Consider the following 21099-nt stretch of genomic DNA (forward strand, 5'->3'; position numbering starts at 1 on the left):
GAGGAGAGGGGCGGGCTCGGGGCAGTGTCTGGCTGATTTTCCCCAGCATCTGCCTGCTCTTGGCAGGGCCAAAAGCGCAGCCAGGGGCAGGGGCAGGAGGGGGGGGGCTGAAGGACAGAGTCAGGGTGCCGGGGAGCTGGGTGAAGGGCAGGGGAGGCACTGTTGGGGCAAAACCCCAGGGGAAGGGGCTGCCTGGGGAAGGGGGGGTAGGAGTTACCCCTGCGGAATAAGGGGTATGCAAAAATAGGTTGGGGAGGGGGGTTATTTTCCCTCTCCCAGGGCGGATGGCACCATGCAGGCTGCGAAGAGCTGGAAATCCCAGTGCCCGCTCATACAGAGGGTCCCAGACTTCATAGCACAGGGGGGAGGGGTGCCCACCCCCTTCTGGAAGTGAGTCACTACCCAGCCCTCTGGGGAGGGTCCGAGTCCAACTCCGCCACCCCAGGCGAGGGACCCAAAGCCCTAGGGTGGAGCTTGGGTTTCAGGGTAATCTGGGTCCCCATGTCTAATGCTGACCCTGGTGACCCCCTTAAAATGGGCTGCCCACCCTCCTTGGGGTCCCTATCCAGTTTGAGACCTGCTCTGGTACAGCCTATTGGGGCGTTCCATTAACTATTTACACACGCCCCTCAACATGGTCACACATTTGGAATGTTTAAAAGACCCCTTTTTCCATCTTCAAGTCTACATACAGTCTCCTAGTCCTTCACAAAGAAAATGTCTTATCTGCTGTTGCGTTCCCTGAGTTGCTCTCCCTTTCGTGTAGGCCATTGGAAGGATACTTTGGCTCCGAATTGTTTATATTTGAAAATGCTGTTTTTATAATTCTTCGCACTTCATCATTTCCCTTTCTTGTTATTCGGCAGGTGCATGTCACTCTACTATTTCATGTATGTTTTAATAGTAAATACTGATTGAAAATGTTTACAAATAAATAGTTATTAACAGGGCTGACAAACAGTTGTGATTAAAGTATTAATTGCACTATAAATGATGCTGGCAGCCATAATAGATCACCATTTATTTCAATATTTTTGGATGTTTTCTAAACTGTCAAAAATGTCAGTTACAACACAGACTACAAAGTGGACGGCACTCGGTTTTATTTTGATTACAAATAATTGCACTGTAAAAAATTGTATTTTTTCAAGTCACCTAATATCAATTTATCATGAAAGTTTAACTTACAAATGTAGAACTGCAAGAAACAAACAAACAAACAAACAAACAAACAAACAAACAAACAAACCTGCACTCAAAAATAAAACAACATGCAACTTCAGAGCCTGCAAGTTCACTCAATTCTATGTAAATATCTTGCAGCGTCTGCTACAAAAGTGACATGCAAACACCTGTTCTCACTTTCAGGGGACATTGCAAACCGGAAGCAGGCAGCATGATCACCTGCAAAGTGTAATGGTGCTCTGGTTTAGCTGAGAGAATGGCTGAACCAAGGAGGAGGAGTGAGGGGAAATGTTGGTGCTAAAGTTTTGTTGTTTTGGTTTTGAGTGCAACTATACAACCAAAAAATCTCGGTTTGTAAGCAATGCTTTCACCATACAGAGATTGCACTGCAGCACCTGTATGAAACTGAATTGCAAAATGCTATTTGTTTTATCATTTTCACAGTGCAATGCATGGGTATTTTGGGAACTGTTGGTAACTCATGCTGGGGCCTAAATGGGTCATGGGATCGACTTCCCATAATTCAATGTTCATCATTCCCTCATTTTATGCAGTATCATTATGGTCACGGGCATAAAAAATATTAAAAGCACAGTATTTACGCATACAATCAATATATTTGAAAACGTAGAAAAACATGCAAAATAGTCAATGTTATTGGTATTCTATTGCTTAGCAGTGTGATTAATCTTAGTGACTTACTGGCATGCAATTAATCAACAGTGCTAGTTGCTAGTACATAAGAACATTAAGAACAAAAGTAATAGTTTTAGGAGTGACTTTTTTTTCTAGTATAGCACTTGCTAGGTTTTTTACTGTAATTTTTAATTCTAACTTTTTTCTCTTATTTTTTTAGAACTTTATTCTGTTGGATCATGTAACTTCCAGGCTAACTAATTACCTGGGCTGGTGTCAACATTTTCTTTTCGTTTAATCCACCAATGGGGATTGTTAACAGTCCAGTGAAGGGTTTATGGCACCATTTATTTTTTTAGTCTAATCTAGATATTTGCCAAAACATGAGAATTGAACAAAGCTTCATCTGCTCATATCACCCACAAACCAATGGACTGTCTGAAAACACTAAGAAATCCCTCAAAAGGTAATTTTTGGAGAGGGCAGATTTTAATGACAAAGACAAGTAGAGTGCGCCATGCCGGGCGCTGCAAATCTTCCAAGTCCATGTACTACATTGTCACATGTGAGATGAAAAACAATCATAGCAATGTACTGTAATGGGCTCCTCCTTACGCCTTTTGCATTCTCTATTATCTGTCTCAGGTTTTGTCTATCTTGGCAAGGTTTGTTGAGGAAAAGTGCCTCCGGTGACAAAACGGCATAAGTGTTCACACTGCTATGTGACTTCTGTTGGGGAAAAATCCTAGCTCCACACGGGACTTTTATCTTTTCCCCTCCCTGTGTTGTTGATAAAGATGCAGCTTGAGACAATTTGTTGCTGATTTTGGCCTCCAGGAAGTGGCCCATAATTCCCAATCTGTCACTCTGGTCAGCCATTTGAACTTCACTGCTCTGCATCCAGGTAACCGGCTACCCAGCCCTCCCACTTGCAAGTCCTGCAAAATTTAACTTAGCGGGCTGGCTTTTCTGTGTGAGCTCAGCAGAGAGGAGAGCGACTGTCTGGATTCAGAGACACAGTTGTGGAGGCACAGGGCTTACTGTACAGATAGATTGTGGTGCCCTATGCAGCCTGAGCGCTTGAACCCCCTCCCACGAGGCAGCTCCGTGTGTAGTATGGCCAAGGAATGTAGTGGCGTAATTAATTTCCAGTATAAACAATACCACTGAGAAATGAAGCCTTTATAACTGCCTTAGACGGACTGCCAAATTTGGAAGAGAGTTGACTGAGACAGTGGGATATAAACATATGGGCTACGTCTACACTGGCATGATTTTCCGGAAATGCTTAAAACGGAACAGTTTTCCGTTATAAGTATTTCCGGAAAAAGCGCGTCTACATTGGCAGGATGCTTTTCTGGAAAAGCACTTTTTCTGGAAAAGCGTCCGTGCCAATGTAGACGTGCTTTTCCGCAAAAAAGCCTGATCGTCATTTTCGCGATCGGGGCTTTTTTGCAGAAAAGAAATCTGTGCTGTCCACACTGGCCTTTTTCCGGAACAGTTTTCCGGAAAAGGACTCTTGCCCGAATGGGAGCAGCATAGTTTTTCCGGAAAAGCACTGATGATTTTACAGTAGATCGTCAGTGCGTTTCCGGAAATTCAAGGGGCCAGTGTAGACAGCTGGCAAGTTATTCCGGAAAAGCGGCTGATTTTCCGGAATAAGTGGCCAGTGTAGACACAGCCTATAAGAGAGTGTAATTTGCGGGCTGCACTCCAGAGGGGGTGTGCACAGGTGGGCTGGCCACTCCCCAGGCTGAGTCCTCCCACAGAGGTGATCAGCTTGTGTGTAATTTTACAGTTGGGGGGTTTCCTACTGGTGCGCGTGCCGGAAAGGGGCTTAAGAGCCAGTCACAGCATCACACAGTGATGTAAACCCAGGTGGAGAGACCGGTGGGTTCAGTGTGAGCCCAGCACATCCAGTGGCACCCAAAATGGGGGGCCATCCCATCACACTCTGAAACGGAAAGTCCCTGTTCCGGAAAAGGGCCAGTGTAGACAGCAGAGATTTCTTTTCCGCAAAAAAAGCCCCGATCGCGAAAATGACGATCGGGGCTTTTTTGCGGAAAAGCGCATCTAGATTGGCACAGACGCTTTTCCGCAAAAAGTGCTTTTCCGGAAAAGCATCCTGCCAATCTAGACGCGCTTTTTCCAAAAATGCTTTTAACGGAAAACTTTTCCGTTATAAGCATTTCCGGAAAATCATGCCAGTGTCGACGTAGCCATACTGTATAGAAATCCATATAGCACAAGCTCATGAAATGTGCCTCTCCTTCATGTGGACGAAGATATACACAGCTTAACCCCCCCCCTTATCCCTCCCCCGTTATGAATTGCACACATTGGGTTTTGATATAAAGAAGTACATTTATTAACTACAAAAGGGAAATGTTAAGTAATTTTAAGGGATAGCAAACAGGAGAAAGCAGATTACTGAGCAAATAAAACACACAAACTAAGCTTCACACACCAAGAAATGGGATAACCATTTATCCTAAATGTTGTTTTAGACAGTGTGACCTTACTCCAGTGGGTCCCATGCTTACTGGTGGGTCCCAGAGGCTCACTGTGACCCTCAGCTTCAGAGGGATAGCCGTATTAGTCTGTAATTGAAGAAACTTTAAAAACAATGAATAGTCCTGCAGCACCTTAGAGATTAACAAAAATGTAGATGTGTAGTCTTTCCCTCTCTAGAGTCATTTCCATCACAGGGTAACAAGGGGCTTAGTTGGAGAATTCAGTCTCTGTTGCCCCCTCAGGTTTAATAAGACCAATCTGGCCTCCTTTCTTAACACTGGCTCCCCTCTCCGGAGGTATCACAGTATTGGATCAGGGTAGGGATGTAATCGTGTAGTCGATTAACCGATAAGCAGAAGCTTATAGGTTAATACTACAGACTACTTGCATTCCCCCGCCCCTCCGCATTGCCAATAAAATTTTTAGTAGACTGCCCAGCAGCCCGGTACAGTCCTGGCTTGCGATGGCGCTGGGACTTACCCCGCTGCGGCTCTGCATTTAAAGTGTATTAAGAGCTGGGCAGCCTGACTCAGTTCCGGCTCGCACCGGCTCCGGGAGCTCAGACGCCCCCTGAAAAAGGGTTGCTGCCACCCCGTGCTGCTGCTTCTTTATCAGAGGCAGCAGCAGCACAGGGCAAAAGGCAGCCGGTCTGCGAGGGGAGCTGGTTTTTAAACTGGCTCCTCTCACAGACCAGCTCCCTCCTGGCACCCTGTGCTGCTGCCTCTGATACAGAGGCAGCAGCACGGAGTAGCAGGGGCCTCCTTGGGAGTGTGGCCAGATCACACAGGCTGCCGGCCCCGCCCCCAGGGACAACAGAATTGTCGACTAACCAATAAGAATTCATGAGGTTACAAGGCTATTCAATTAACCGATATCCCTGGATCAGGGATGGTTGGGGGAGGGGATTCAGGCCCGCCTTCTACTCCAGGTTCCAAATCAAGGATCCTGGTGGTGGCAGCTACTGGCAGCTTCAGTTCCGCCACTGCTGGCAGCTAGGTTTTTTGGTTTCCACTGGGCCACGGCCACTTCCCCTGGGCTGCCCTCTCCCTCAATGCTGCCTTCACTCTTACCTCAGGGCTCCCTGCCCTGTGGCTGTTTGGCGTTTGATGCGCCAAAGCCCCAGGGAATTCGGGGAGGAGAGGAGTTAGCAGCCCCATGTTAGTGGGGAAGCCCTGCCTCTCATCTCCACAGCAGGGGGATCCTGGCTGAGAAAGGAGATGCGGGGGAACCTCAGCCAGGCAGAGGGAGAGTCTGGAGGAGTTTCTCTCTCCCCTCCCCGGCCGGTGGCCCATCAGCTCAGCAGTCAGGGAAGAAGGGCTGATGGAGGCTTCTTCTCCTCGGCCTGGTGTTTGCTGTTCGGCTGCTGCTGAATCCTCACCTCAGCCACGGACACCAGGAGCCAAAAGCCCCAGCTGGGGGTGGGAATGAAGGGGTGGGCTTGTCGCCCTAGTCACAGCCCTGAGAGAGTTTCCCTGCTGTGGGGAGGAGTCCAACATGGTGTGAGCTCCCCTTGGAACATTTTCCACACTGAAAACATCACAGAGATCACCTCCCTGTGTGGATTTGCAGATGCCTGATACTCTGGGAGTATTAAATGATACTCCCCACCTCTATTCTATGTCTCTCTGTTGCAATGTTCCTTCCAATCTTTTCTAGCCACGTGCGGACTAACTTTATGTGCACCAAGGCATTTGTGTGTGTGCACCATAAGTGGAAAGAAAAAACCTAGCCATGGGCCCTCTGCGAATCAGCTGGGCAGCTTTTGCATCTCTTGTGCATGTGTGTGGCCACTCACAACTTATAGACACTTTGTTGTGTGAATCACGGATGTGTGAAGTCAGATTGAATCTTTTCGTAGACAGACTATTCCTAGTGTCTCTCACCCTTGCGGATGTTTTGCAGCATGGAAAGCTCAGATCTCTTACTGAAGCTTCTTTCACTCTAGGCATTTAAAAGGCCTCTTCCCCATGTGGATTTTCCCATGTTTTGTAAGGTGTGAGCGCTGACTGAATTTTTTCCCACACTCAAGACATCCATAGGGCCTTTCTCCTGCATGGGTTCGCTGATGTTTAGCAAGACTGGAGCTCTCACTAAAGCTTTTCCCACACTCATGGCATTTATAAGGTCTCTCTCCTGTGTGGGTTCTCTGATGACGAGTAAGATATGTTCTGTCAAAGAAACTTTTCCCACAGTCAAGGCACTGGTAGGGTTTGTAGCCTGTGTGGATCTTCTCGTGGTTAATAAGGTGTGAGTGCTGAACGAAATCTTTCCCGCACTGAAGGCATTTATAGGGTCTTTCTCCTGTGTGGATTCGCTCATGTTTAGTAAGGGCTGAATTTTGTATAAAACATTTCCCACAGTCGAGACACTGATATGGTCTCTCGGCTGTGTGGATTCTCCCATGTTGAGTAAAGGCTTTTCTTTCCATAAAACTTTTCCCACACTCATGGCATTTAAAGGGTCTCTCTCCTGCATGCATTCTCTGGTGCACCATAAGTCGTGACTTTTGTATGAAGCTTGTCCCACAGTTTAAACATTTATAGGTCTTCTCTCCTGTGGGGGTTATCCAGTTTGTAATAAGGTTTGCACTGAAACGGAATATTTTCCCACAGTCCAGGCATTTGAGGGATTTCTCTTCCTTATGACTTGTCTGCTGGACTGCGCTTTCCTGGAGATTCCGGCATCCTCCGGCACACTGAATTGATCCATCCAGATTTCTCCTACTATAGTTTGCCAGCTGCCTCTCTGACCTGTGTCCATCTCCCCCGGCATTTTGCTGTTCCAAGCACTGGGAAAAATTCCCTTCAGCTCCTCTCAAAAACATCTCCCGAGGGTCCACTTTCCCAGAACCTTTCTGCTGCTGATTCTCCTCCACTGTTGTGTCACCTGCTGGGAGAGAGAACCAGGCAGGAGTCATTCTTTGTGCTGGGGAGAAAGGACTGAAAAGAGACACAACTCAGGCTACATCTATACTGCTTCCTTCTTGCGCAAAAGCCTATGCAAATGGAGTGCAGATTAGCATATTGCCATACTTCATTTGCATAATTAATTAAGGTCCGTTTTTTCACGACAGGCTTTTGTGCAAAAAGAAGTTGGGGGAGGGGGAGGAATAGTTCAGTGGTTTGAGCACTCACCCGCTAAACCCAAAGTTGTGAGTTCAAACCTTGAAGGGGCCATTTAGGGAGCTGGGCCAAATCTGTCAAGGATAGCACTTGGTCCTGCCATGAGGGCAGAAGACTGGACTCAATGCCCTCCCAAGGTTCCTTCCACCTCCATGAGATAGGTATATCTCCACTGCATCAGACAGCTCCTTTTTGTGCAAGAGCCGTTCTTCCTCATTTTTTCAGGAAGAATGGCTCTCGCATAAGAGGAAGTTTTTGTGCAAAAAAGAACTGTCTACACAACTCCTTTCTGCGTAAAAGCCTCTTGCGCAAAAACAGACCCTAATTAATTATGCAAATGATGCATGGCAATATGCTAAACTGCACTTCATTTGCATAGGCTTTTGTGCAAGAAAGAAACAGTATAGACATAGCCAAAGAGAGAAAATACCGCACAGTAAGGCTGTGTCTAGACTGGCCAGTTTTTCCGGAAAATCAGCCACTTTTCCGGAAAAACTTGCCAGCTGTCTACACCGGCTGCTTGAATTTCCGCAAAAGCACTGGTGATCTCATGTAAGATTGTCAGTGTTCTTGCAGAAATACTATGCTGCTCCTGTTCAGGCAAAAGTCCTTTTGCGCAAAACTTTTGCACAAACGGGCCAGTGTAGACAGCTCAGATTTGTTTTCCGCAAAAAAGCCCCGATCGCGAAAATGGCGATTTGGGCTTTTTTGCGGAAAAGCGCGTCTAGATTGGCACGGACACTTTTCTGCAAAAAGTGCTTTTGTGGAAAAGCGTCCATGCCAATCTAGACGCTCTGTTCCGAAAATGCTTTTAACGGAAAACTTTTCCGTTAAAAGCATTTCCGGAAAATCATGCCAGTCTAGACATAGCCTAACTGTTGGAGCTGGAGAACTTGGATTCTGCCCCCACATCCCACCCAAACACTCCCAGGGAAGTGAAGACAGGGAGGAAATTCCCAACCACTAACAGGCTGGGTGGGAAGCTGGGACTGATCTTTTCCTTTCTCATATGAAGCTTGCTGGCTGAAGCCCTGATGTGGGCGAGATGGGGCAGAACGGAGGCGTGTTGCTCACAGCACATTTTGGGAGTCCTAGCTTTTTCCTTCAGTCGCCAAATGGTCCTTTCTGTTTCTTTGCCCCCCTCACCTGCCTGGGTGCCCCTTGGACTCTCCCTTTTCCGGGCAACCTGGAGATTCAGCACCCACGGCTCCTCCCCTCGCTCCAGCCGGGTGATCAACTCAGGTTTGGGAACGGGGAATCCTGTGAAGAGGGTGAAATCAGGCAAGGTGAAGGTACACGGAGTCTGGGTAGAGTATGTGTCACAAGGAATATTTCGGCTACGTCTACACTGGCCCCTTTTCCGGAAGGGGCATGTAAATTTCACCAGTCGTAGTAGGGAAATGCGCGGGGGATTTAAATATCCCCCGCGGCATTTAAATAAAAATGTCCGCCGCTTTTTTCCGGCTTTTAAAAAAGCCGGAAAAGAGCGTCTACACTGGCCCCGATCCTCTGGAAAAAGCGCCCTTTTCCGGAGGCTCTTATTCCTACTTTGAAGTAGGAATAAGAGCCTCCGGAAAAGGGCACTTTTTCCGGAGGATCGGGGCCAGTGTAGACGCTCTTTTCCGGCTTTTTTAAAAGCCGGAAAAAAGCGGCGGACATTTTTATTTAAATGCCGCGGGGGATATTTAAATCCCCCGCGCATTTCCCTACTACGACTGGTGAAATTTACATGCCCCTTCCGGAAAAGGGGCCAGTGTAGACGTAGCCTTCCTGAGTTTAGCCTGAGCCTGGGAAGCAGCAGACGGGGGAGCAGTTGTTCTCCAACCTCACTAGGAAGGCTCAGGGTAGATGGCTCTGGAGACTTGCTGACACACACACACAGCCAGGCTATGGCTACACTGCAGTCTTCTTGCACAAGAACACCTGTTCTTGCACAAAAACTAGCCGAGCATCTACACTGCACACACGTTCTTGCGGAAGTAAATTGACAGTAAAGCATCAGAACAGAAGGTTTCTTGCACAAGAGTTATTCCTCTCCCCACAAGGAATAAGCCCTCCTGTGCAAGAGCTCTTGCGCAAGATGGCAGTGTGGACAGGCAACCAGGGTTTCTTGTGCACGAAACCCCTATGGCTAAAATGGCCATCAGAGCTTTCTTGCACAAGAGAGTGTTCACACCGCCATGGATGCCCTTGTGCAAAAGCACATGGCAGTGTGGACGCACTCTTGTGCAAGACCTTTTGCACAAGAACTCTTGTGCAAAACAGTTCTTGCGTAAGAAGCCTGCAGTGTAGACGTAGCCCAAGTGTTAAACTCCTGCTTATTTTCCAGGCTGTAGAACCCAGAACCCAGGGATGAAGCTGTTCCCGGAAGGAAGGTGAACAGTGTGAAGGAGAAATTATACAGGCAGGGCCGTACCCTGCCTGTGGCCCCGAGGGCAGGAGAGAACGGGGATGAATTAGCATGTCCCTGAGGTTTCTGACTCCCCTGGAGATTAAAGTCTGTCTCACACAGGAGCTGTCGGCTAGGTATCCCAGCCCTGCTAATCCACCTGAGCAGGGAAGAACCTGACTGGGACTCACAGACCCCACAACTCCTAATAGCTGAAGATGCAGGACTCCCTTACCTAGTGAGGCCACAGTCTCGTAGTTCTCCAGCATGACCTCCCTGTAGAGGGCTCTCTGAGCGGGGTCCAGCAGCACCCCCTGCCCCGCAGTGAAATACACAGCTACCTCCTCGAAGGTCACCGGCATCTGAAACAACAGGGCCCCCCCACACTCAGCGCCTGCCACCTCAGCCACAACCCCACTAGTCACAACGGAGGAGGTTTCAGGAGCAGAATCCCACCCCGCCCTGCCCAAAGAAGCCAGAAGGCTGTAGGGGGAGGGAAAAGGGGAGAGCACTTTGTCCCACAACAGACAAGAGCAGGGCAAGGTCTCCTCATTCCCCACACGCCTGCCTGCCACAGGCTGACGTGGGAAGCACAGCTCTGGGCCAGGGACAGAGGGGAGAGGTAGCTATGCTGGAAGGCAGGGATAGGGTCCAGAGTGACCTAGACAGACTAGAGGATTGGGCCAAAAGAAATCTCATGAGGTTCAACAAGGACCTGTACAGAGTCTACACTTGGGACTGAAGAATCCCAAACATTGTTACAGGCTGGGGACTGACTGGCTGGGTAGCAGTTCAGCAGAAAAGGACCTGGGGATAACGGGATGAGAAGCTGGATAGGAGTCAACAGGGCACCCTTGTGGCCAAGCAGGCTAATGGCATATTAAATAGTAATAGAGATGTAGCCGTGTTAGTCTGGTCTTGCTGAAACAAAAGACAGGACTATGCAGCGCTTTAAAGACTAACAAGATGGTTTATTAGGTGATGAGTGGGGTCTGGCCCACGAAAGCTCATCACCTAATAAACCATCTTGTTAGTCTTTAAAGTGCTGCATAGTCCTGTCTTTTGTAATGGCATATTAGGGTGCATTAGGAGGGGCATTGCCAGCAGATCTAGAGAAAGATTATTCCCCTTTAGTCAGCACTGGTGAGGCCTCATCTGGAGTGTTGCGTCCAGTTCTGGGCCCCCCACGACAGAAAGGATGTGGACTCACTGGAGAGGGTCCAGCGGAGGGCAACCCAAATGATGAGGGGGCTGGAGCACATGGCCTACGAGGAGAGGCTGAGGGATTTGGGCTTATTTAGTCTGCAGAAGAGAAGAGTGAGGGGGTATTTGATAGCAGCCCTCAAGTTCCTGATGGGAGGTTCCAAAGAGGATGGAGAGAGGCTGTTCTCAGTGGTGACAGATGGCAGAACAAGGAGCAATGGTCTCAAGTTTCAGTGGGGGAGGTCTAGGTTGTATATTAGGAAAAACTATTTCCCTAGGAGGGTGGTGAAGCACTGGGATCCCTAGGGCTACGTCCATCCCTAGGGCTACGTCTACACTGGCATGATTTTCCGAAAATGCTTTTAACAGAAAACTTTTCCATTAAAAGCATTTTCGGAAAAGCGTGTCTAGATTGGCAGGATGCTTTTCCGCAAAAGCACTAGATTGGCAGGATGCTTTTCCACAAAAAAGCCCCGATGGCCATTTTCACAATCGAGGATTTTTTTGTGGAAAACACTACTGTGCTGTCTACACTGGCCCTTTCGTGCAAAAGTCTTTCGGAAAAAGACTTTTGCCCGAACGGGAGCAGCATAATATTTCCGCAAAAGCACTGACGATCTTACATGACAGCTGGCAAGTTTTTCCGGAAAAGCGGCTGATTTTCCGGAAAAACTGGCCAGTCTAGACACAGAATAGAAGTTTTTAAGTTCTTGCTTGACAAAGCCCTGGCTGGGATGATTGAGTGGGGGTTGGTCCTGCTTTGGGCAGGGGGCTGGACTCGATGACTCCTGAGGTCTCTTCTATGATCCAGACGGCCTCCCTTCGTATTTCACAGCAGCCTCTGCCCCGTGGGGTCAGGATCTGGGCCTGGGAGTCCGGGAAGTTTTCCCACCCTGCCTGAGGGGTGGGAGCGGGGGTTGTTCCTGGTTCAGAAATAGGAGAATGTCCCCACCTCTGCCGATGGGCCTGTCCCAACTGGGTTGTCCCACCCTGTCCCCTCCCTGCCTCCTCTTGTGTGTTTCCGGCTCTGCCCCCTCCATAGCCAATCCCCTCAGCAGCTCCCTGGAAATCCCCTACCTGAGCGGGCTCCATCACAGCCGTTTCTCTGCCTGGTCTCCTAGAAGCAGGGCCAGTCTGGAGCGACTCATGGAGGTGATTTCTCAGCCTGTCAGGGAGGGGGAACAGAAGTGGGGGTCTCCCCGGTCAATCGTCTGCATGAGAGAGGCCCCTTCCTATCCATCCCCACCCCGCAGGGGCAGCTCCTGCCTCCAACTGCCCCACCTGAGATGGTTCCCACGCCCCCACATTCAGTTCTGCACCGAAGCCAGTCTCCCGGCTCGCTCCCAACCCCCGGCCCTTTTTGGCCGGGCCTGGTGACCGGCTCATTGTGAGGCATCTCCGAGCAGAGCCGAAGACAGTGATGGCCACTGGACGGAATCCAGCCTCGGCGCCGCCCCTCGCGGCCGGGCGGTGACTCCTGCGCAGACATCAGAGCAGCCCCTGGTCCCGCCTGGCAGCCCAGGAGCCAGGCCCCAAACTCTGAGATGCATTCAGCACCAGTGGGAAATGGGGAGCAAGGAGCGGGGGCAGTGGGGCTCTGAGAGGACACTTGCAGCGCTTTGGGGAAAGTCTCCTGGCTGGTGCCTTACCCCCTGGAGTGACCACCTTTTGAAAGGACCCATGCAGGAGCCTCACCCGCTGACCTGCCCCCTGCTCCTCCTCTCCCCCTGAAGCCCTGCCCAGGCTGCAGTAAGAGCTGCCCAAGGAAGCCTGGTCACTGCAGGGGGTCCCAGACCCTGCACCTGCCCTAGGAAGCGGGCTGGAGAGGAGCCACAGGCCCCTGCGTGCGCGGTGTTCTCATCCTGCTCTTACTACGGCCCAGATCGCGCTCCTGGCCTGGTGGTGAGACCACCGTGCAAAAAGGGCTAAGGCCTCCTCAGCCCTGCCCACCGGGACAGGCTGGCGCAGCCCCTGAGCCTTAGGCAGGTGCAGGGCCCAGCCACAGGGAGCCGGGGACAAGCGCTGTCCTGGCGTCACCGGGCCCGGGACATGGACTCTGCATTTCAGGATGGTCAGGAGGGATCCGCCCATCCCCCACTGCTGCTGGGACCATCGCTAGGGGAACAAATACCCGCAGGTGGCGGGGCAGGGCAGCGCCTAACCCCCTGGGGTGGGAGAACTGCCTTGTGTCTCCCCAGCCCCCTGCTCCCTCCCTGCCCCGGTCTCCCTTCCCCTGCCAGCTCTGGCTCTCACAATCGCCCCCGTCCTCCCCCGACCATTCCCCTTCTCCCTCCCCGGGACCCCCGCATCTTCCCTCCAGTCCAGCCTCATTCCCTCAGCCCCATCCTCCCCCTGCATCGCCCCATCTTCCTTCTTCCCCCTGCATCGCCCCCCCTCCCCTGGATCACCCCACCCACCCCTTTCCCCCTGCATCGCCCCACCCTCCCCTGGATCGCCCCACCCACCCCTTTCCCCCTGCATCGCCCCACCCTCCCCTTGCATCGCCCCATCCTTCGTGGCTTCCCCACATCGCCCCATCCTCCCCCTCCCCCTGCATCGCCCCATCCTTCCCGGCTTCCCCACATCGCCCCATCCTCTCCCTCCCCTTACATCGCCCCATCTTCCTTCTTCCCCCTGCATCGCCCCCCCCGCCCTGGATCACCCCACCCATCCCTTTCCCCCTGCATCGCCCCACCCTCCCCTTGCATCGCCCCATCCTTCCCAGCTTCCCCACATCGCCCCATCCTCCCCCTCCCCTTGCATCGCCCCATCCTTCCCGGCTTCCCCACATCGCCCCATCCTCTCCCTCCCCCTGCATCGCCCCATCTTCCTTCTTCCCCCTGCATCGCCCCCCCTGTCCCGGATCGCCCCACCCACCCCTTTCCCCCTGCATCGCCCCCCCTCCCCTGCATCGCCCCATCCTTCCCGGCTTCCCCACATCGCCCCATCCTCTCCCTCCCTCTGCATCGCCCCATCCTTCCCGGCTTCCCCACATCGCCCCATCCTCCCCCTCCCTCTGCATCGCCCCATCCTTCCCGGATTCCCCACATCGCCCCATCCTCTCCCTCCCCTTGCATCGCCCCATCTTCCTTCTTCCCCCTGCATCGCCCCCCCTGCCCCGGATCACCCCACCCACCCCTTTCCCCCTGCATCGCCCCACCCTCCCCTTGCATCGCCCCATCTTCCTTCTTCCCCACATCGCCCCCCCTGCCCCGGATCGCCCCACCCACCCCTTTCCCCCTGCATCACCCCCCCTCCCCTTGCATCGCCCCATCCTTCCCGGCTTCCCCACATCGCCCCATCCTCTCCCTCCCCCTGCATCGCCCCATCTTCCTTCTTCCCCCTGCATCGCCCCCCCCCCCCCCGCCCCGGATCATCCCACCCATCCCTTTCCCCCTGCATCGCCCCACCCTCCCTTTCCATCGCCCCACCCTTCCCGGCTTCCCCACATCGCCCCACCCTCCCCCTCCCCCTGCATCGCCCCATCCTTCCCCCTCTGCCCCACATCTTCCCCTCCTCTCCCCAGTGCAATCCCCGGCCCCATCCCCTCCCCTCCCCCCGCTCCTGGCCTCACAGCTCCCTGCTCCCCTCCATCCAGACCCGCCCCCGCACACGCTGGGAGCAGCCCGGGGGCACCGGGGCGCCGCTCCCGGGGGGTCTCTCTTACCTGCCCCCCAAGCGCTGCCCGCCCTGGGGCAGGGGCTGGGCCGGGCTGGGGGCGCTGCCCGGGGAGAGGCTCCTGGGGAGGGAGCAGCGGGACTGGCCCGGCCGGAGATTCCCCCTCCCGGCTGCAGCCCGGGCTCCGGGGCCCCGCAGCAGCCCCCGCCGGGGCTCGGGGATCCGGCCCGGAGCCTGGCCCCAGAGTCCCCGCGAGCAGCGATCGCTCCCCCCGCGCCTGCTGCTGCTGCTGCTGGGTCCTAGCGAGACACCCGCCGCGCTGCGGATTAAACCCCCCTCCCCCCAGCCCCCAGCATCCTCCAGCACATGGAGGGGCCAGAGCCGGAGCAGCCGGGGACCAATTCCCTGGGGACAGGGACTGCACGAGACACCTCCTCCCGACAAAGGCTTTGTCCTGTTTCCAGAGCTTCATTTGTGCCACCAGGCCGTCTGGGGGGGGGGGGGGGGGGTGACCCGCGGACACCACCGCTGGGCCTGGCTGCTCAGAGCCCCAGGCCCTCTCTTATGGTTGTGAAAAATTGCTGGAGCCCCAGGCAGTGCTGGGGACAGACCCAGACCTCACCTTGGGCCCCCAGAAGAGAAGGGGGGGGGGGCTCTGGAGGAAGGGGCAGGGATGGGGCCAGGCTCCCCCCAGACAGCCCCTCAGCACCACTGGGGACTGTGGTGGTTACTGAAATCAGAGCTTCCCAACTGCGGACGGGCAAATCCAGTCCCAAACTTTTGGCGGAACCCGTAGCATTATATTTGCATATTCATTATGCAGATAATATGGAAATATGGAAACAAAATGTTACCTGTCTGCCAACCCAGTCACCCGCTGACCCCGTCTGGTCACGGCACACCCCACTACTAGATCCAACCCCAGAACCTTCTGGCCCTCTCCAGCCAGCCCTGGTACTCTGCGGCTACGTCTACACTGGCCCCTTTTCCGGAAGGGGCATGTAAATTTCAGCAGTCGTCGTAGGGAAATCCGCGGGGGATTTAAATATCCCCCGCAGCATTTAAATAAAAATGTCCGCCGCTTTTTTCCAGCTTTTAAAAAAGTAGGCACTTTTTCCGGAGGATCGGGGCCAGTCTAGACGCTCTTTTCCGGCTTTTTTAAAAGCCGGAAAAAAGCGGCGGACATTTTTATTTAAATGCCGCGGGGGATATTTAAATCCCCCGCGGATTTCCCTACGACGACTGCTGAAATTTACATGCCCCTTCCGGAAAAGGGGCCAGTGTAGACGTAGCCTGGGACTCTGAGTAGCACGGACCAGGGACAGAGACTTTTGGGGTGTCGGACTTTTTGGACTTGGGCGATTCTTGGCTGGGGGGGGGCTTGGCTCATGTTTGGGGTTATGAACTCTGTTGTGGTGTTTTCCCCAAGTTAATGCCATATGACTTCTCTCTCTGTTTCATTAAGGCTGTGTCTACACTGGCCACTTATTCCAGAAAATCAGCCGCTTTTCCGGAATAACTTGCCAGCTGTCTACACTGGCCCCTTGAATTTCCGGAAAAGCACTGATGATCTGCTGTAAGGCTGTGTCTACATCCGGAATAAGAGCCTCCGGAAAAGGGCACTTTTTCCGGAGGATCGGGGCCAGTCTCGACGCTCTTTTCCGGCTTTTTTAAAAGCCGGAAAAAAGCGGCGGACATTTTTATTTAAATGCCGCGGGGGATATTTAAATCCCCCGCGGATTTCCCTACGACGACTAGTGAAATTTACATGCCCCTTCCGGAAAAGGGGCCAGTGTAGACGTAGCCCCAATGTTCACCCGCAGGGTTTCACCTCCCAACCTGGGTAGAAATGGGAGTGGCAGGGCTAGACAGGGGGCACTTTATACGAAACTACACCACGCTCCACCAGCTGTCTCGTTCCACGCTTCTGGATGGTCCGCTGGGCACCTGCCGCTGCTCCATGCCACACCTCTGGTAATCACTCCTTGCCTGCCGCCGCTCCACGCCACGGATGGCTGTTTCTCATCCGCCACCGCTCCACGGCTGGTCGCTGCTCCTTGCTTGCCGCTGCTCCATGCCACACCACTGATGACTGCTCCTCATCTGCCACCACTTTACTGGCTGCGATATAGATCTGGTGCTCAGCCAAATCAGTGATTTTAACTCATTAATTTTAATTCTTTAAGCCACCAGTTGGATTGGCAAATTAATCCAACTTTCACTAAGTTAGCAAAAGAAAAGACTCCTCAGGGAGTCTGCTTTAGGTCTGCCTTTAAAACAAAGGAGGAAAGGTGCAGGCTAGGCTATTCTTATAGCTCATACCTGGCAGGTGTGCAGTAGACTGACTCACACCCTTTAACCCTTTCCCCTAGTTCTGTTCACTCAACTCTGGAAGGGGGGAGGCTTGTTCTTCCGAGACCTCTTCCCATGATGGTGGTGTCTCTCCTGCAAGCACTGGTGGCATGTTTGACAGTTCCCACATTTAGGGGTAGCATGATTAGTCACCCCCACAACAGTCCCAAATTATATACAATTCTCCACATTCCATTCCAACACTGACCCTCCATCAGCCCTGGCTGAATGGGATTTACATAGCCACACCTCGGATTCCCTCCTGAGCTGTATTTACATGTCAATAGTTAACAGTTAATTACCTTGCAGAGCTAAACAACTGGGGCTCGTCTACACTGGCCCCTTTTCCGGAAGGGGCATGTAAATTTCAGCAGTCGTCGTAGGGAAATCCGCGGGGGATTTAAATATCCCCCGCGGCATTTAAATAAAAATGTCCGCCGCTTTTTTCCGGCTTTTAAAAAAGCCGGAAAAGAGCGTCTACACTGGCCCTGATCCTCCGGAAAAAGTGCCCTTTTCCGGAGGCTCTTATTCCTACTTCAAAGTAGGAATAAGAGCCTCTGGAAAAGGGCGCTTTTTCCGGAGTATCGGGGCCAGTGTAGACGCTCTTTTCCGGCTTTTTTAAAAGCCGGAAAAAAGCGGCGGACATTTTTATTTAAATGCCGCGGGGATATTTAAATCCCCCGCGGATTTCCCTACGACGACTGGTGAAATTTACATGCCCCTTCCGGAAAAGGGGCCAGTGTAGACGTAGCCCTGTAGTGGGCACACCCACCCCTCCTTTTAGCTGGCTGACAACAAGCAGCAGTTCAGCCCCTGCTTACACCAGGAAAAGCTATTTCACTGGGAGGGTGGGGTGTAAACTAGTTCATCCCTCGGAGTCCACTAACTGCTGATCTGACCACAGAAGGCTAAGCCTGGGTAGCCGCCATCTAGGCCGATGGCCCTTTTTATTACGCGAGATCGCGTTTACACCCGAGCCGGATCGGCCTGCCGGCGGAGTAGGGGGGTTCGGGCCCGCCCCCTCTCCGAACCCCGGCCCAGGGCCCTAAAGGCAGGGACCCGCGGTCCCTCCCTAGCGGATGGGGGAATGCCCCAAAACACACCCGCTCACGGGCTCCACGACCCTGCCCTGGGCCGCTTCCTACTCCACCAGGCCTCCCGGCCCACTTCTCTTGACCTCTCCTGCCTCACCTCTCCCTCCGTTTCTCCTCCCCTTGCTCCATCCACCGTCCTCCCCCGTGCCGTGCCAGCCCCGAGTTTAAATCTCCCGCCGGCTCCTTTCCCCGTCTCCTGCGTCACTTCCTGGGCGACTCCCCCTGGCCACCCTTCCCCCGCGACGTCATCCCCCTGCGCCTCCCCGGCCCCTCCTTCTAGGGCCCTGCTGGGCGGCGCCTGCTGCCTCCCGACGCTCCCCGCGCCGGCTGCCGGCGCGTTCCGGGAGTCCACCGCGGCGGGCTGGGCCGTGTTCTCCGCCCCCCTGTGTGGCTGTTCGGCGCCTCCCGGCGCGTTCTCCGTGCGGGGCGCGAGTGCTCCGTCACCCCGCCCGGCGCCTCCCGGCAGGCTCCCAGTGCGGGGCCCGCGTGCCCCGTCACACCACTCCCCCCTCAGCTCCTTGCTTATACTCGCCCCCTCCCCTGCGGCTCCCTCCGACCTTCTCGATAGGCAGTCCGCGTTCTGATGGGCACTCCCCGGTCGATGCACGATTTTGAACTTGTATGGCTGCAGACTCAGGTACCACCGAAGTATTCTTGGGTTGGTGTCCTTCATGGTATTGAGCCATTTCAGAGGAGCGTGGTCCGTTACCAGGGTAAAGCAGGCCCCTGCAAGAAAATATCGTAGAGCATCTACCGCCCACTTAATAGCTAGTGCCTCTTTCTCGATAGTGGCGTATCCCTTCTCTCTGTCGAACAGTTTCCGGCTTAGATACAGTATCGGGTGCTCGGCCCCCCCTATCTCCTGCGTTAACACGGCCCCTAACCCCGTTTCCGACGCGTCAGTTTGGAGGGTAAAGGGTTTTGCAAAGTCAGGCTGGGCGAGCACCGGCGCCTGAGTCAGTCTCTCTTTTAGGGCCTGAAAAGCCCTCTGACATTGCTCTGTCCATTGGACTCTCTGAGGCTTCCCCTTGCGGGTCACGTCCGTTAGCGGGGTGGCTAACGATGCGAAGTGTGCCACGAATCGGCGATAATACCCCGCCAACCCCAGAAACTGTCTTACTTGTCTTTTTGTGGTGGGGATAGGGTAGTCCCGTACTGCTTGAATTTTATCTACCAGGGGTCTCACCGTCCCCCGACCCACCGTGTACCCCAGATACGTCACCTCCTTCTTCCCAAACTGGCATTTCTTGGGATTGGCCGTGAGGCCAGCTTGTCTCAGGGCCTCCAGGACTGCTGCCACGTGTCCTAGATGTTGCTCCCACGTCTCGCTGAATACTATGATGTCATCAATATACGCGGCCGCGTAGGGCTGGTGTTCTCTCAAGACCCGGTTCATGAGGCGTTGGAAGGTCGCGGCTGCCCCATGCAGGCCGAACGGCATGGTCCGGAACTGGTAAAGGCCGAAGGGGGTCGAGAAGGCCGTCTTTTCTCGGGCCGCTGGCGACAGCGGGATCTGCCAGTAGCCTTTCGTTAAGTCGATCGTGGAGAGATACCGGGCCTTCCCCAACTGGTCCAGCAGCTCATCGATGCGAGGCATCGGGTATGCATCGAACTGGGAGATCGCATTCACCTTCCGGAAGTCAATACAAAACCGGAGGGCCCCCTCTGCCTTGGGGACCAGCACAATCGAGCTCCGCCACCCGCTGTGCGACTCCTCGATCACCCCCCAGTCCAGCATGTCCCCCAGTTCCTTTTTTACGACGTCCCACATCTTACGAGGGAGGGGTCTCACCTGGTCCAATACTCGCTTCCCTGGTTCGGTGACGATCTCATGCTGGGCCAGATGCGTCCGTCCCGGTCTGTTCGTCAGCACCTCCCGATGTCTCTCTAGTAAGTCCCGGAGCTCCTGTCGTTGTTGTTCCGTGAGTTCGGCCCCAAGCGTGGCTTCCTTGACCGTCACCTCCGGGTCTCCCCATGGTCCGAATTCCACATCCTTCATCTGTGTCTCTACCAGGAAAGCTTCCCGGGGCACCCACCGCTTCAACAGGTTAATGTGGTAGATCTGGGTAGCCCGCCGCGGCCCATCCAGCTGGATCTCATAGTCCACCTCCCCAACCTTCCTTAACACCCTGAAGGGCCCCTGCCAGCGTGCCAGTAACTTGGACTCTCTGTCTGGTAAGAGGAGCAACACCTGGTCCCCTGGCGCGAACTCTCGGACCTGGGCTCTTTGGTTATATTGCTGGCACTGCCCTTCCTGGGCTTTCTGTAAGTTCTCCCGTGCCCAGCCGGCCAGGGAGCCTAGTCTCTGCTGGAGCTGTGTTACGTAGTGGACCACCCCCAGGGCCGGGGTAACCTGAGCTTCCCATCCTTCCCTCACTAAGTCGAGGACCCCCCGGGGCTTCCGCCCATAAAGCAGTTCAAAAGGCGAGTAACCCACCGAGGCCTGTGGCACCTCCCGGATGGCGAACATCAGAGCAGGGAGCAGCTTATCCCACCCCCGGGGTTCCTCCTGTACAAATTTCCTAAGCATACCTTTCAATGTCCTATTGAACCTCTCCACAAGGCCATCAGTTTGGGGGTGGTAGACAGAGGTGCGGATCTTGCGGATTCGTAGAAACTTACACAACTCGGTCATCACCCTCGCCGTCAGGTTAGTGCCTTGGTCTGTCAGTAGCTCTTTCGGCAGGCCTACCCTTGAAAACACCTTGACCAGTTCCTCCGCTATCACGTTAGCGGTGGCCTTCCGCAGCGGGATAGCCTCGGGGTAGCGGGTCGCGTAATCCACGATTACCAAGATGTAGACATGCCCTCTCCCCGACTTATCCAAGGGCCCCACCAAATCCATGGCTATCCGTTCGAATGGGACGCCCACGATGGGTAGGGGAACCAGCGGGGCGGGGGCCACTTTCTTGCTAGAGGTCCTTTGGCATTGGGGACAAGACATGCAGAAATTCTTGACCTCTTGGTATACCCCGGGCCAGTAAAA

The 21099-nt window shown here is 53.7% G+C and overlaps 1 protein-coding gene across 6 annotated transcripts; it reads right to left on the reverse strand.

The window, feature by feature from the left end:
- Positions 1–4165: 4165 nt before the first annotated feature.
- Positions 4166–13306, reverse strand: LOC102457878 (uncharacterized). Of its 6 annotated transcripts, none has more exons than XM_075914075.1 (5): positions 13181–13306; positions 12127–12214; positions 10082–10208; positions 8604–8717; positions 4166–7224 (listed from the first exon to the last, which is right to left on the reverse strand). In XM_075914075.1, the coding sequence occupies exons 2-5, from the start codon at positions 12139–12141 to the stop codon at positions 6272–6274; spliced, it is 1209 nt and encodes a 402-aa protein (XP_075770190.1). In that variant the 5' UTR covers positions 12142–12214; positions 13181–13306; the 3' UTR covers positions 4166–6271. The 6 variants fall into 6 exon arrangements, with proteins under 6 accessions (XP_075770190.1, XP_075770191.1, XP_075770189.1 ...); XM_075914076.1 differs by lacking the exon at positions 13181–13306 and adding an exon at positions 12745–13148; XM_075914074.1 differs by lacking the exon at positions 13181–13306 and adding an exon at positions 12331–12668 and having other exon boundaries at positions 4166–7221.
- Positions 13307–21099: the final 7793 nt, after the last annotated feature.

The sequence above is a fragment of the Pelodiscus sinensis genome, chromosome 32 (genome assembly GCF_049634645.1).
Source record: "Pelodiscus sinensis isolate JC-2024 chromosome 32, ASM4963464v1, whole genome shotgun sequence".
NCBI classification, from domain to species: Eukaryota; Metazoa; Chordata; order Testudines; family Trionychidae; genus Pelodiscus; species Pelodiscus sinensis.

What these genes read in the sequence shown, in the direction of transcription:
- LOC102457878 (XM_075914073.1), bottom strand. Translation starts at nt 12,356, where the DNA reads ATGTGGGGGCGTGGGAACCATCTCAG. An exon ending in CTGTGATGGAGCCCGCTCAG is followed by an intron (nt 10,209 to 12,126) that starts GTAGGGGATTTC and finishes CTGTTGTTTCAG; the next exon opens with ATGCCGGTGACCTTCGAGGA. An exon ending in TCCAAGGGGCACCCAGGCAG is followed by an intron (nt 7,225 to 8,603) that starts GTGAGGGGGGCA and finishes TCTCTCTCCCAG; the next exon opens with CAGGTGACACAACAGTGGAG.